The 14,032-nt window shown below is 38.0% G+C and overlaps 1 protein-coding gene across 3 annotated transcripts in view; it reads left to right on the top strand.

Annotated features, from left to right (window-relative positions):
- Positions 1 to 14,032, top strand: part of EYA3 (EYA transcriptional coactivator and phosphatase 3) — a 103,267-nt gene that overhangs the window by 57,058 nt on the left and 32,177 nt on the right. For 2 of the 3 annotated variants that reach the window (XM_045476289.1, XM_045476288.1), the window contains exons 7-9: positions 2,656 to 2,793; positions 10,355 to 10,440; positions 13,457 to 13,640. In XM_045476289.1, coding sequence (XP_045332245.1) covers positions 2,656 to 2,793; positions 10,355 to 10,440; positions 13,457 to 13,640 — 408 coding nt within the window. The remainder of the gene's footprint in view (positions 1 to 2,655; positions 2,794 to 10,354; positions 10,441 to 13,456; positions 13,641 to 14,032) is intronic. The other variant, XM_045476290.1, reaches the window with a different exon arrangement.

The following is a 14,032-nucleotide window of genomic DNA, read 5'->3' as shown; positions in this document are numbered from 1 at the left end:
GGAGCCTGTTTCCGATTCTGTATCTCCCTCTCTCTCTGCCCCTCCCCCGTTCATGCTCTGTCTCTCTCTGTCCCAAAAATAAATAAACGTTGAAAAAAAAAAAAATTACAGATGACAATCTATTTTGCAAATCTCTTCTATAAAAATAAAATAATTCATTAGGTTGGTTTGCTGGTCAGACAAAAAATTAAAGCAAAGGAGTTTGAGGTTTGTTTCTTATTTAGCATTGGTCAGTTGCACACGAGAAAACCGGCAGAAAAAGCTTCCATTTTTTTTTTTAATTTTTTTTTTTTCAACGTTTGTTTATTTTTGAGACAGAGAGAGACAGAGCATGAACGGGGGAGGGGCAGAGAGAGAGGGAGACACAGAATCAGAAACAGGCTCCAGGCTCTGAGCCATCAGCCCAGAGCCCGACGCGGGGCTCGAACTCACGGACCGCGAGACCGTGACCTGGCTGAAGTCGGACGCCCAACCGACTGCGCCACCCAGGCACCCCAAAAAGCTTCCATTTTTTGAAGGTTGCCAAATAAAGTCAATTTACTTCCAGAAAAAAAAAATTCTATTTAAAATTATTTAAAATTTAAAACTATATTTAAAATTATTTAAATGTATATATTTATATATACTAAGTAGAGACTAGCAAAACATTTTCAGGTAATACTATTCTCAATAAGATAGTATTTTAATATAGTATAATATAAACATGTTCACAAATCTAACACCTAAGATTCAGAACCTATTTAGAAAAAAAATATCACCTTGATTGCAATAAACCTGAAAGTTATCATGACATTGAAATGGCAATTTGTTTGCTAAAAAATGTGATACTCAACCACCAAGAATCATGGCACTGATATTCAAATTTCACATTATAAATGTTTAAAAAATAACATATTCAAATATTTTTAGTGTTGAAATTTAGATATAGTTAGGAGTTTAACTGTGGCTAACCTGGACAAGACTTTTTAAATGATCATAAACTGAGCGTGGAATGGGCGCCGACCCTCCTAATGCATGCTAAAGACAATGGTATTCTTCGTTCTTCTCAGATAAGTTATTTCATGTGTTTGATAGGTAAGAAAAGAAAACCCCTTTTGTTTTTTATGCTTTAAGAGTTTGGGGCAAGGCAATTGCCTTGAAATTTGGAAATTTGAAATTTTCACATCTCTCTTACATTTACTTATCAACAAATTTTGCTGGTCTGAGTTGCACCTAGACATCTCAGTGCCCTGGTGAGCAGAGGGCCTTATTATCAATGCATTATATTTTTATAAATTCAGTATCAGATTAGGAGTAAATGAAATGAGTTACTGTTGAATTTGAAGCTGTGGCTGACCATGGTATTAATTTCTTACCTGGAATGTGATTGATGAATCTTCTTGGACCTAATTATTACCTTCAACAACACTGATCCAGCAACCATAGCTGTTCACAGTGCACAACCAGACAGTAAGCTTTTTTTCTAAATAGACTTTTGCATAGCCAAAATTATCACCAACACTATTCACCATAAAGGGCATCCTCAGGCTGTCATGTAGAAGCAAAGCTTCATTTATGGTTTCCCAGGTTACTGCAGATGACAAAGGAAATAAAGCGAGAGACAAGATATTGTCAAGTACAGATCACAGAAAGAAACAAAGTGATACAGAACTGTAATTGAGTTCTGCTTAGTCCCGTCTTCACAAATCCCCATAGCCTCTGGCTGTGTCTCTGTAATATATATATAGCACAGAACACTATTCATCTTTGTGACAATACTGAGAAAATGTAAAGGTATGTTCACTATTTCCTCCCTGCTGAGAAGGCAGGAAAGGATATAAATATGTTTTAGAAAGATTGTCATTCAGGAGCATTGTGATAAAAATAAAAGTGAACAGCTATGATGTCTATCGGTATGGGAGATTTATATGTTCTGACGTGGAAAAATGTCTTTCATAGATATTATGTGGAAAAGCAAATTATGAACTGTGTAACATCCCATTTTTATTAAAAAGAAAAAGATTAGAAAATACATAGAAGAAATTTAAGTCACTCTTATGCACACTGTAATAGTAGTTAAGTATGGGTTCTGGGATTATATATGACTTTATTTTTTCCAAGTGACATATTTCTGTAATGGTTTTAATTTTTAAAAATAAGCAAGTATGTCTTTCCTAATCAGAAGGTAACAAAATAACCAACTTAAGAAGGCAGAAAAGTACTACTTAATACATTTTTAAGAAATTTGGTGCTTATTTAAAGGGTAAGTGAATTTTAAACTTATATGAAATGTCTCCCACCTTGACAATGGATAAATGATTTACCACTGTTCATGATCATCAGGCACTCTCTACAACAAATACTCCAGTTGAGTGTCAGTAGCTTTTTTTTCTGAACCCTGGTCAGTCTTCCCCAGCCATTGAAATGAACTTATATACATATCATTATTGGGATTTTGGCAAGATTTTTGTTTCTATAGCTCCCCTCCCCAGTCTTTGAAATTGTATTTGCTTGTGGTATATTATGAGTGGGAGAATCAGTAACTTTCTCTTACAAGCAAATTTACTTTTGTTTTTAAGATTGAGGTTTTAAACCTACTGGCGGATATTTGAAAGCATGACCATGCTCCTCAGTCCCAGTGTATTGTTTGTAATTGGTCCAATTTATCTGATTCAGGTGCATTGTGGCCAGGTATGAAACCTGAAAGTGGTTTAATTCAGACTCCATCTCCAAGTCAACACAGTGTTCTTACCTGCACTACAGGGTTAACCACAAGCCAGCCAAGCCCAGCACATTATTCTTATCCCATTCAAGGTAAATAGGCATGGTTGTGTGTGTTTTATTATTGTTGTTTTTGTTGTTTTCAGTCTTCCTGTATCTTCAAATAAACTGGGTAATACAGGAGTTCTATAAAATAGAAGGGGGTGGTGTTTGCATTTGTGCATGCTTTTTGTGTTAGGTAGACCAGAACCCAGGACTATGGTTCATAAGTAGTTTAGCCTTTAAATGTGAACTACTTGGTAGAATTGAAGCCTTCCCTTTTGTACGTTGGTGTCCCGAAAACCTGTCAGATTTTGTTTTAGTTTGTTCTCAGTGGCACTTTGTCCTATAAATGAGCAGAAGACTCCATGGGTTAGAACCTTGCTGACTTCTCTTACATGGAGTCCACATGGCGCCAAACATGAGGTATGTGCTGCTTTTCTCCTGCAGTGCTGCCATACCTCCGCCCCCACCTGCTGCTTCGTGGTGAGAGCATTTTTCTTGCTCAAAAAGTTCAGTCTTGTTTCTTTTTCATGATGGAAAGTGTAGCATTAAAGCTTCAACTCTAAACACCTTTGCCTTCCTGAGTTGTTCTTCTAAAAGGTTAGAATTAGGACAGGACTATTAGGAACGAAGGCAGAAACGCAGAAGGTGCTATGGAATGAATTCCCTACCCTTCCAGATCCAACACAGGCAATTTGTTATTGCACGACAGTGGGAGTTAATGTCCATGTACCTGGCTTCTCATCTGCCTCCTTTCTCCTGATGTCTCCCAGCTTTTAAATTTTATTCCTTTTAAAATGGGTGCTAGAGGTATATGGGTGGGACAGCAAAAACTAGTCTGAGGTACTCTTGATGAAAAAGTGATGGTGATGTAGATTATTTTATTTGTTCATGTACTTTAGAGAGAGAGCGTGCACAAGCAAGTGGGGGAGGGTCAGAGAGAGGGAGACAGAGGATCTGAAGTGGGCTCTGTGCTGACAGCAGAGAGCCCGATGTGGGGCTCGAGCTCACAAACCACGAGTTCATGACCTGAGCTGAAGTCAGACGCTTAACCAACTGAGCCACCCAGGAGCCCTGATGTAGATTATATTAAATAAAATATTTTGATGCTTAGTTTTAATTGTTTTCAGTTAAATGATTGAGAACTACTTCTGCTTGATCCATTGAGAACAAACTGATCACTACATCTTGAGATCTTGCTCTAAGTAAGATTACCTCCTAGTGGTTACTGAGTCTCCTCTTTTCTTATTTATTTTCCCTTCTTTCTTTCTTCGCCTCTTCCCTATCTTTCTTTCTCAAATGGGAATAAAGCAGGAGGGGAAAAACTAAAGAGTATGACTTTGTCTGTCTTCTCCTCTATCCCCTTTCATTTTTATGAAGTGTTTTTCTAGGTGACAGGGCTTTTAGATCCATCTACAGACAAATCTACTAGCCATGTCCCTCCTAAACAGATACACTCCTGATGACTGCACCTAAGTCATGAAAGAAAAGCAAGGAGTTCTCTTGTTTTTTATTAATAACCCTCTTCCTAGTTGTAAAATCACCACTCCTCTTGAATTTGAGAAACCTAATAGTTTTGCTTACTTCTTCCTCCTTGTAAAATAAGAGTAACTACCTTTTTAGGGTCTCTTAGGACTCTTGGTTTCCCCTGTTTGCTAGTGATGATCATTGTTGGTATTAAGTGCTTACTATGTACTTAGCAGTGTAAGCAACAGATAGGTGCTACTCAGGTAATCTTCACAACACACCTATGAGGAAACTACTGTTATTAATCCAGTTCTACAGATGGGGAAGATAAGATAAAGAAAAGCAAAGTAATTTGTCCACGGTCACAGAATTAGTAAATAATTAAGTCAGCATGTAAGCTAAGCAGTCTGACCCCAAAGCATGAGTGCTGTATTTTTGATTTTCAATGTTGAAGTCATGGTATCAGTTTCAACTCTGTTCATTAAGAACCTTTACCAACAGGTATCTAATTCATTCTTCCTCCCTTTTTCTGGTTAACCTCTTGGCCCATTTTGTTGTTCATTAGAACTTTGGCACAGGGTAGAATTTAAGGCAGAAGGGTTACCATCAAGTTACCAAGTTTTGCCATTTGTTCTGAAGAAAAACTTGGTGTAATACAAGTTGAAACAACTAGCTGAAATGAAATACGAGTATTGGCAGAGTTGAATTACCTGGGTTTTCTGCTATCAAGCCTGACACAGGGCTCAAACTCACGAACCATGAGACCATGAGCTGAGCCAAAGTAGGCCACTTACGTGACTGAGTGCCCCCAGGTACCCCCTCCCACTTTTTTTTTTTAAACTTTTTTTTAATGTTTATTTATTTTTGAGACAGAGAGAGACAGAGCATGAATGGGAGAGGGTCAGAGAGAGAGGGAGACACAGAATCCGAAACAGGCTCCAGGCTCTGAGCGGTCAGCACAGAGCCCGACGGGGGGCTCGAACTCACGGACCGCGAGATCATGACCTGAGCTGAAGTCGGACGGTTAACCGACTGAGCCACCCAGGCACCTCCCCCCTCCCACTTTTAACGTCACATATCATGAATAGTGAATGTTAGCTATCCAGAGCTGCTTCACTTACACTATGTAATTACCCCATCCTTACACACACACACACACACACACACACACACACACCAAAAAAAAAAGCATTCTGTAGATTTTTTTTAATAGTCAAAACAGCAGTATCTCGTCATCATACCGCAAAGCATTCTATAATTGACATAACATATAGAATTGTCAAATCACGATATTGTACACCTGAAACTAATGTAACATTGTGTGTCAACATACTGCAATTTCTTTTAAAATGTATTATTTCAGCCTAAAATAAAATCTACTTCTGGCTTGATCAACTCTGATCAAAACCTTTCTTCAGTTTATACAACAATGTTCATGAAACCCCTTTGTTAGGTAGATCTAACTTATTTATATCAGTTTCTTTCCTAGGGTGTGACTATGTGACCCAATCTCTGATTCTTTTCTTCAGTTGAGATGGTTTAAATGATTAGTATTCAGGTGTTAAAATTAATTTCAGAAATTTCAAAATTAATTTTAACTGAATCTTGACTTTTAATGAATGTGTTTGGCTTCTAATATTGTTGGTAGCATATGATAGTTTTTATTTTTTCCTCCCTTCCTTCCTTACTTCTTTCCAATAGTCTTTCATTGACCAGGAGATTTGTTTTTGAATAGACTTTAGTTTTTATTTTATAATTATTTTTTTAAGATTTTATTTTTAAGTAATCTCCACACCCAGTGTGGGGCTCAAAGTCACAACCCTGAGATCAAGAGTTACATGCTTTACCCACTGAGCCAGCAGACACCCGAAACTTTAATTTTTAGAATAGTTTTATTTTTAAGACTTTTTTTTTTGTAAGAGAGAGTGCACAGAAGCAGGAGAGAGGGGCAGAGGGAGGGAAAGAGAGAGAGAGACAGAGAATCTCAAGCAAGCTCTATACTCAGCACAGATCCCATGCTGGGATCATGACCTGAGCCAAAATCAAGAGTTAGACACTCAAGGGCACCTGGGTGTCTCATTTGGTCAAGCATCTGACTTCAGCTCAGGTCATGATCTCAGTTTGTGAGTTTGAGACCCGAGTTGGGCTCTGTGCTGACAGCTCAGAGCCTGGAGCCTGCTTCAGATTCTGTGTCTCCCTCACTCTCTGCCCCTCCCCTGCTCACACTCTGTCTGTCTCTCGAAGATAAAGAAACAAAAAGAAAAAAAGAGTTGGATGCTCAACCCACTGAGCCACCCAGGTGCCCCTAGAATAGTTTTGTTTTATTTTAAGTTTATTTATTTGTTTTTGAGAGAGGTCAAGCGAGTAGGGGAGGGGCAGAGAGAGGGGGAGAGAGAATCCCAAGTAGGCTTCATGCTGTCAGGGCAGAGCCTGACATGGTGCCTGGTCTCATGAAGTGTGAGATCATGACCTGAGCCAAAATCAAGAGTTGGATGCTTAACCAACTGGGCCACCCAAGTGCCCCTAGAGTAGTTTTAGATTTACAGAAAAATTGAGCAGATGATACACAGAGTTATGTACCCCTCCATCTTGCACATAATTTCCCCTATTATTGACATCTTACATTAGAATGGACCATTTATTACAATTCATGACCCCATATTGGTGCATTATTATTAACTAAGTCCCTTTTTTGTTCCAGAGTCCCATCCAGAATACCACATTTCATTTAATTGCCGTGTCTACTTAGGCTCCTCTTGACTATACATACAGTTTTGCAGGCTTTTCTTGTTTTTGATGACCTTGACATGCTATACTTGAATCCCACAAATTATATGGGAATATACATGTCTACAAGATATACATGAATCCCGCAAGTATTTATTGAGCATCACCTACTCTGTGCCAGATGCTTTGCTAGGTATTGGAGATCATGAATAAGATAGTAAGATTCTGCCTTCATGGAGCTTACAGACGTGTGGGGGAAACAGAAATAAGCAAGTAAATAATTAAATAGATTTTGAAAAGTTCTCTGAAAGAAAAAAAGAATAGATTGCTGTGATTGGGAAAATAAGGAGTTAGTTTTTTAATATAGCGGTCAGAGAGTGTCTCTCTGAGGAAGTAGACATGCTGGGGAGGAGCCATCATGCTGGGAAGGCGAGAGGGACAGGCCGGGGAGCACAGTCCAGGCAGAGTGAGCAACATTGCAAAGGTGCTCAATTGAGAAAGAGCTTGTCTTACTCTGAGTAACTTGAAAGCCAAGTGAGCAAGGGTGGGAGAGAGAGGTATATAAAATTAGAAATGGGTAGAAAGCAAGTCTTGTGCCAACTTTTATGTACGATTAACCCTTAGATTAACCCTCTGGCTTTGGAGCAGTGTTGTTTAATTTAGCTGTGCCTCTCACAGTTCTGTAACCACTGTCTTCTGATTAAAGCTGTTTCTGTATATTGACTGTATTAATTGGACCTCTAGTGGGGCATGGTTCTCAGAAGCTTATCTCTCAATGATTTCACAGCTCCATTGTTGGAACAGGAGTGGAGACTATCCAAAAAACAGTTGGCCATGCTGTTGGCATTTGGAGAGCTAATAGCCTTCAGATATATGTCAATAGGAGTTACTACTTGAGTTTTGTGCTTTTTGTTGCAGTTTCTATTGCTGCTTTGTTTTTTAAATATGCAGTTGAATATTATTTGTTGAGACATCTATATATGTGCAAAAGGATAAGTACTTTTTTTGAAATCTGTGGCTTTTTAATCATAGTTATGTGTAGGGTAGGGTTTACAGTGATTGTGTACATTTTTTGGGTGAGTTTAGCTTGGGTTCAAGCTAAACAAGAGCCTAAAAAGTATTTATTGTTTATTTAAGTATCATCTAACTCTGTCAATAGAATCTAAACTTGGTGAGGGCGGGGACTTTGCCTTGTTCACTACTCTATTTCTCAGTGACTGGAACAACTTTATGGGTACATAGTAAACTGTGGTTTGCTGAATGAATGAACTAATGGCACATATTAGGAATGATTTGATTGATTTGGCGAAAGAAGTTACTGAATCCTATAAACTTTTAGGTCAGCAGGCCAACATTTCCTATAATAGAAGTCACTATTGCTGAAAGTAGTTTATGATTTTTAGTAAGATACCTTTTAATAACTTAGTATCAGCAACCAGCTAATCAAGTCATTAAACTTCCTAGCAGAGATAGTAAGAGTATGTGACTGTTGTTTGTAAGGTCTACCTTTTTACCTCTAGCCCAATTCAGTAAGTGGTCTGAAAATTGTTAAATTTATAAAACCACTTTGTGAGTCAGAGTACTTCCCCCATGTATGTAGAGATCAGACATGAATGAGTTGTACTGCTAACCATTTTTAAGTTAGTAAGAAGGTAGAACAGAATTAAAATAAAGGTAAATAGGAGGAAAAGAGGAGTATATGCTAGAAGGAGGACCAAAGAAAAATTGAGCTAGAAATGGACTTTGCTGGGAGAGTTCGACTTAATAGATTAAGTAAATTACTGATTTTCTTTCCCACCTTAAATCACCTCATGTCCTTCTGTCTGTTTTATTGCAGGGCTGCCTAGCATAACGTGCTGGTAATAGAACCTCAGATCCACTCAAAATTCTCTACCCACCGTAGTGATTAAAATCTACTTACAGAGTCATCTAGCCTGTGTATTGGACAGTAATTCCTTGTACTTGCCCTTAGTGGGGAAAAATGGGTCAGACCATAGTAGAGAAGAAAGTGAATATTGGTGAGAAGAAAACACCATCTATGAGGTTATAAAATCATTTACTTGTTAGGTTTAAGAAGGTAAACTCTTAAGAGTCCTTTAGTTCCCCTGGGGGAAGATGTAGTGTAGAAAAGAAAATCTCCCTGGATAATCAGGAAATTTGATCCCTAGCTCATCCAGTTGGGAGATCACAGTTGCCATCATGACTACCACTAGTTCCCATGACAGTAGACAAATTATCTTAAATCTTCTTGGTCCCAGGTCTTTATCTGAAAGCTGAGTTGTAGCAGTAGTTGTTCCTTAGACTTTCTCTTCTAATCTCTTCTAGGTTTTCTTCTAAGCAGAGTACCCTTAGGAAAAGGTACTCTGATTTTGATGAATACTCTCAAGTTTCTGCTTCATTTGTTCACCTGCCCTGTTCCTTATGGAGGTTTTCCTGTTAACTTTACCTCCAAAGGACTTTGTTGCTAATGGGATAGGGAGTCAGATAGTCAGGTCTACCTGATGGTAAACCTTTATGGTGTGTGTGGCTGCAGGGGAACCGTGTCTAAGAGTGCTTATGGTAAGTGAGGGAGAGGAGTTCAAGACCAGTACCTCACAGTCTCATTTTCACTGTCCCCCTGAAAAAAGTCACTGTAACAAATACTAATCACTGAAGATTTGATTAAAACCCTGGTGGGATCTGTGATAGAAGAGTATGAAAAACCTAACTCAGATTCCTGTCCCAAGACAGGCAGCCTAAATAGCTTACAGGGTACATTTTTACCTGGAGAGAATAATATGCAATATTTTCCAAGTTTTTCCAGGTTCATTGGTAAAATCATTAAATGCCAAATCATTGTGTTTGTTGATCCACATTAGTAATCCATTATTTGAGTAGAGCCCAAGAAGCAACTCCAGGCATGTTAGAATTTGGAGGATCAGCTCTATTTCTCAAAATAATTATGTTGCATTAGGAAAGGCATAATTTGGGGCAAGTGATAAGAAATATCACAGTATAGGACTTACCTGTGGATTTACCAGAGCTCTTGTTTCTGTTGGCTGTCAGTAAGTCACATTGCCAGTGAGTCATTTTTCAATGGCTATTTCAGGAAATAGACTGGAATGATTTGGTTTAGCTTCTGATTCTATTGATATCATTAGTATGGACCAGTACATTATATGTGAATCCTTCTAAGACTTTAATAGAAAGAATTAAAGACTCAAGCTGAAACAGAAAAATGTTTGAATTGTTTTATTTCTAATAAACAAGACTAGTCAAGACTAGAGTAAGGTGTGGCATCCAAAAGAGTAAAATTAGTATTTGTTCCTTTGCCAATGTTCTTTATCTCCTTGTAGATCTTAAAACACAATATACTTTCCATTTCTTCTAGCCTTTTACATGGTATCTTTAATATCTTTTAACATTCTCAATCCTATAGCTTCAAGCACAAATGCCAGCCTGATATCCACTTCATCTACAATGGCTAATATTCCAACAGCAGCAGTTTCCAGCATCTCAAACCAGGTACTGTGCTAATCATCCTGTTTGATATGGTTCTTCAAGCTTGCTCTTCTCTCCATGGTCAATTTGCCAACGTAAGAAACAACCAGAACTAGACACTGGATGGTTTCTCAGACTGCCATCCGTTTCTCTCATTACTGTGCTAAGCCTCTGAATGATATGGTTCTAGCTACTCCTTTACCTATTACATGTGTCTGCCTCCTACCCAATTCCTACTAGAATGGAAGCTTCATCGGGATAGGGATTTATTTTTCAGTTTTGTTCACTCATATATACCCAAAGTTCAGAAAAATGCCTGGTACTCACATTAAAGACACATAATAAATATTTATGAAATGCATGTTCCTTCTACATTTTTATTTAGCCATTCATTCCTTTGTGAATTCCTTATGGTCTGGTCTCAGTCACTGTTCTATTAACTCTTTATGTTTAGATCACTGCCAATGTTTTCAGTGTTTTAGGGTTTTTTGTTTTTGTTACGTTTTTATTTTTCTCTGTAGCGATGAATCTTTTCTCCATGAATCTCTTTTTCTGGCTGTAATTAACATGACTGTTCTGGTTCATCTTTCTACATTTGACTGTTCCTGCATTTGTTCATTCTTATAGTTCACAAATTACTGAGTTTCTGCTCTACATCAGTGTACCATTTATCTCTCTTCCTTTCATAGGTTTTCTTTTTGATCTTGTTTTCTCTACATAGACTGTAGACAGTCTATGTAGTTTTCCACATGCTTATTATTCCATCCCCAGAAATGTTTTACCACATTCACAATGTCCATTTACTATTTCTGAAATGAACATTCTAGTACTGACCTCATGATATCTACAAGCTTCCTGCTGATTGATGGACATTTTTTTCTTTAATGTCCTGCTATTTCCCTAACTTCATCATAGCAAAAACCAGACTTTCATTCTACCGTTTTTTGTCTCCTTGTCCTCTAAAAAAGTAAAACCACTTTTCCTTATGACTTCTCAATTATCAATGAGACCATTTTTAAATAAACCTAGGCCTCAAACCAGACCAGTTTTCAGTTTTTTTTCCCTCACCAATTCCCAATCCAACCGTTTCGTTTTAGTTTTTCCCCTTTAATCCTGAATTACCAGACCTAATTTTTCATCTAATCTCCAGTTTTTCCCTCTACCTATCCATTTTCTAAAATACTAATTGGCTGGCTCAGTTGGTGGAGCGTGCAACTCTTGTTCTCAGGATCATAAGTTCGAGCCCCCATGTTACTAAAAAATTTTTTTAAAAAAAGATTTTAAAACACAATCTGATTAATTTTCTCAAGTCCACTTTTATCCCATCAGTCACCTGCCCAGAATCTTTTTTTTTTATTAAAAAAATTTGTTTAATGTTTATTTATTTTTGAAAGAGACAGCAGGAGCAGGGGAAGGGCAGAGAGAGGGAGAGACACAGAATCTGAAGCAGGCTCCAGGCTCTGAGCTGTCAGCACAGAGCCCGACGCGGGGCTCGAACTTGTGAACCACAAGATCACGAGCTGGGCAGAAGTCAGATGCTTAACTGACTGAGCCACCCAGGCAACCCCCACCCCAGAATCTTTTTGTATTTTTATTTGTTGGTTTGATTTTGATAGTCCCTATCTCCTGCCCCCACACAAACTATACACCATCGCCTAAAGAATCCAAGTCACATTCGTAGCCTTGCATAATTCATTCAAACCTGCAAGATCCTTTGTTTCAACCAGACTCAGCAATTCTGGTCCCTTAAAACCTTTTCAGGGCTTATTCATCCTCTTATTCCCTCCATCTGTTTATTTCAAAAAGGCTCTCTGACTACCAGTCTGCAGTGATAGTTGTCTTCCTCTGTATTTCACTCCTTTGACATATAATTTATTGCCAATTTGTTGGAATTTTTTTTGTCTTCTCCTGCTAGATTTTTAACTCCCTTGAGTTCAGCCAGTACAACTTCCTTTTTCCTTTTTTTTTTTTTAAGCATATTTATTTATTTATTTTGAGAGAGAGAGAGTGCACATTGTGGGGAGGAGCAGAGAGAGAATCCCAAGCAAGCTGCACGTTGTCAGCACAGAGCCTGACGTGGGGCTCAATCTCACAAATTGTGAGATCATGACCTGAGCCGAAATCAAGAGTCAGATGCTTAACTGACTGAGCCACCCAGGTGCCCCCAACTTACTCTTTTCTTTAATGTTGCATTCTCCTGCTCATACATGGACACACATACTGAGTTGTATTTGGTTTATGATAGATGCTCAGTACTACTTATAATTGGTTTGGTTGATTAGCTTCTTCCTACTTATTACTAACATCAGTATCAGTGGAAATTTTTTAAGGTATATATTTGAGCTAAACATCATATGCATTTTTTTGTACAGTTTTATTAAGATATAATTGATATATAATAATCTGCATGGATTTAAATTTATAGTTTGATAAATTTTGACATGTATGTGCTCATGAAACAATAAAAAATTCCCTCCAAATATTTTAAAGAAACTTCATATTTAAAGAAAACTTGATTATTTTAAAAAGAAAAAGAGATACTCAATTTTAAACTAGGAAACCTTAATGAGAGTTATGTGGGATAATGTACTTTTTTGTTTAAGCTCATCCGTTCTTAGAAAGCACTAGCATCTAGCGGAGTTGTTTATAAACTTCCTAAAGAGTAGAATCTTCCAAAATTCTGTGAAAAAATTTACACAGAAATTCGGTACCTAAAATAGAAAAAAAAAAAAAAAGAAAAGAAAGCTGTTGAAGTAGAAAAAAAGACATTGTGTGTAGAGTTCATGGGACCCTTCACTTTCATCCTTCTGGTCATTCCAAAGATAGCCTCTGAAGTATCTCCTCTTGACTCTTAGGTTTCCACAGAATGCATTTTGGAAATCAGTGATTTAGATGGAAGCTATAGATGGGTAAATGAGATGTCAAATTAATTGTTTTAGGAAAATGATTATGAAGAAGAGGATCATGAAAGTCTCTTGTGTTGAAATCAGCTTTTGCTTTAAGAGTCTTGTTTTCCTCCCTTACTCCCTTTGGCCTACAGGACTATCCTACCTATACTATCCTTGGTCAGAGTCAGTACCAGACGTGCTACCCCAGCTCCAGCTTTGGAGTCACAGGCCAGACTAACAGTGATGCTGAGAGTACCACAATAGCGGCAGCCACATACCAGACCGAGAAGCCTAGTGTCATGGTACCCGCACCTACAGCACAGAGACTTTCTTCTGGTAAGCGCCATCACTCTAAAAACTTTGGCTTAAGGGCACTTCATTCAGGAGATGATAGTGAAGTTCATTTTGTTGTGGTCTAAGTCACTGTTACTGTGCTTTTGGCTTTCTCTCTCCGGTGAGGAGTATTTAAACATTTGGAACCCGACCGTGTGATGAGTCATTGGCAGGCTGATGTAATACCTGATGCTATGAATAGAAAAGGACCAAGAATGAAAAGACTATTTGTGACTCCCACTCCACCCTTTAGCTTTAATGTGCTTGTGACCAGGAACTTCAGAATCTTGGCACATTTTGTAAAAGGTGGAGGACTCCAGTTTTACTCTATGCATATTTTGGACACCTGCCGAGGCCTCAGAGCAGTAGTTCTTAACTTTTTCTGTGTCATAGAT

Source organism: Leopardus geoffroyi, chromosome C1, assembly GCF_018350155.1.
Source record: "Leopardus geoffroyi isolate Oge1 chromosome C1, O.geoffroyi_Oge1_pat1.0, whole genome shotgun sequence".
Taxonomy (NCBI): Eukaryota; Metazoa; Chordata; class Mammalia; order Carnivora; family Felidae; genus Leopardus; species Leopardus geoffroyi.
Note: the sequence above shows the minus strand (reverse complement) of the source record. Positions and strands in the feature narration are given on the sequence as shown.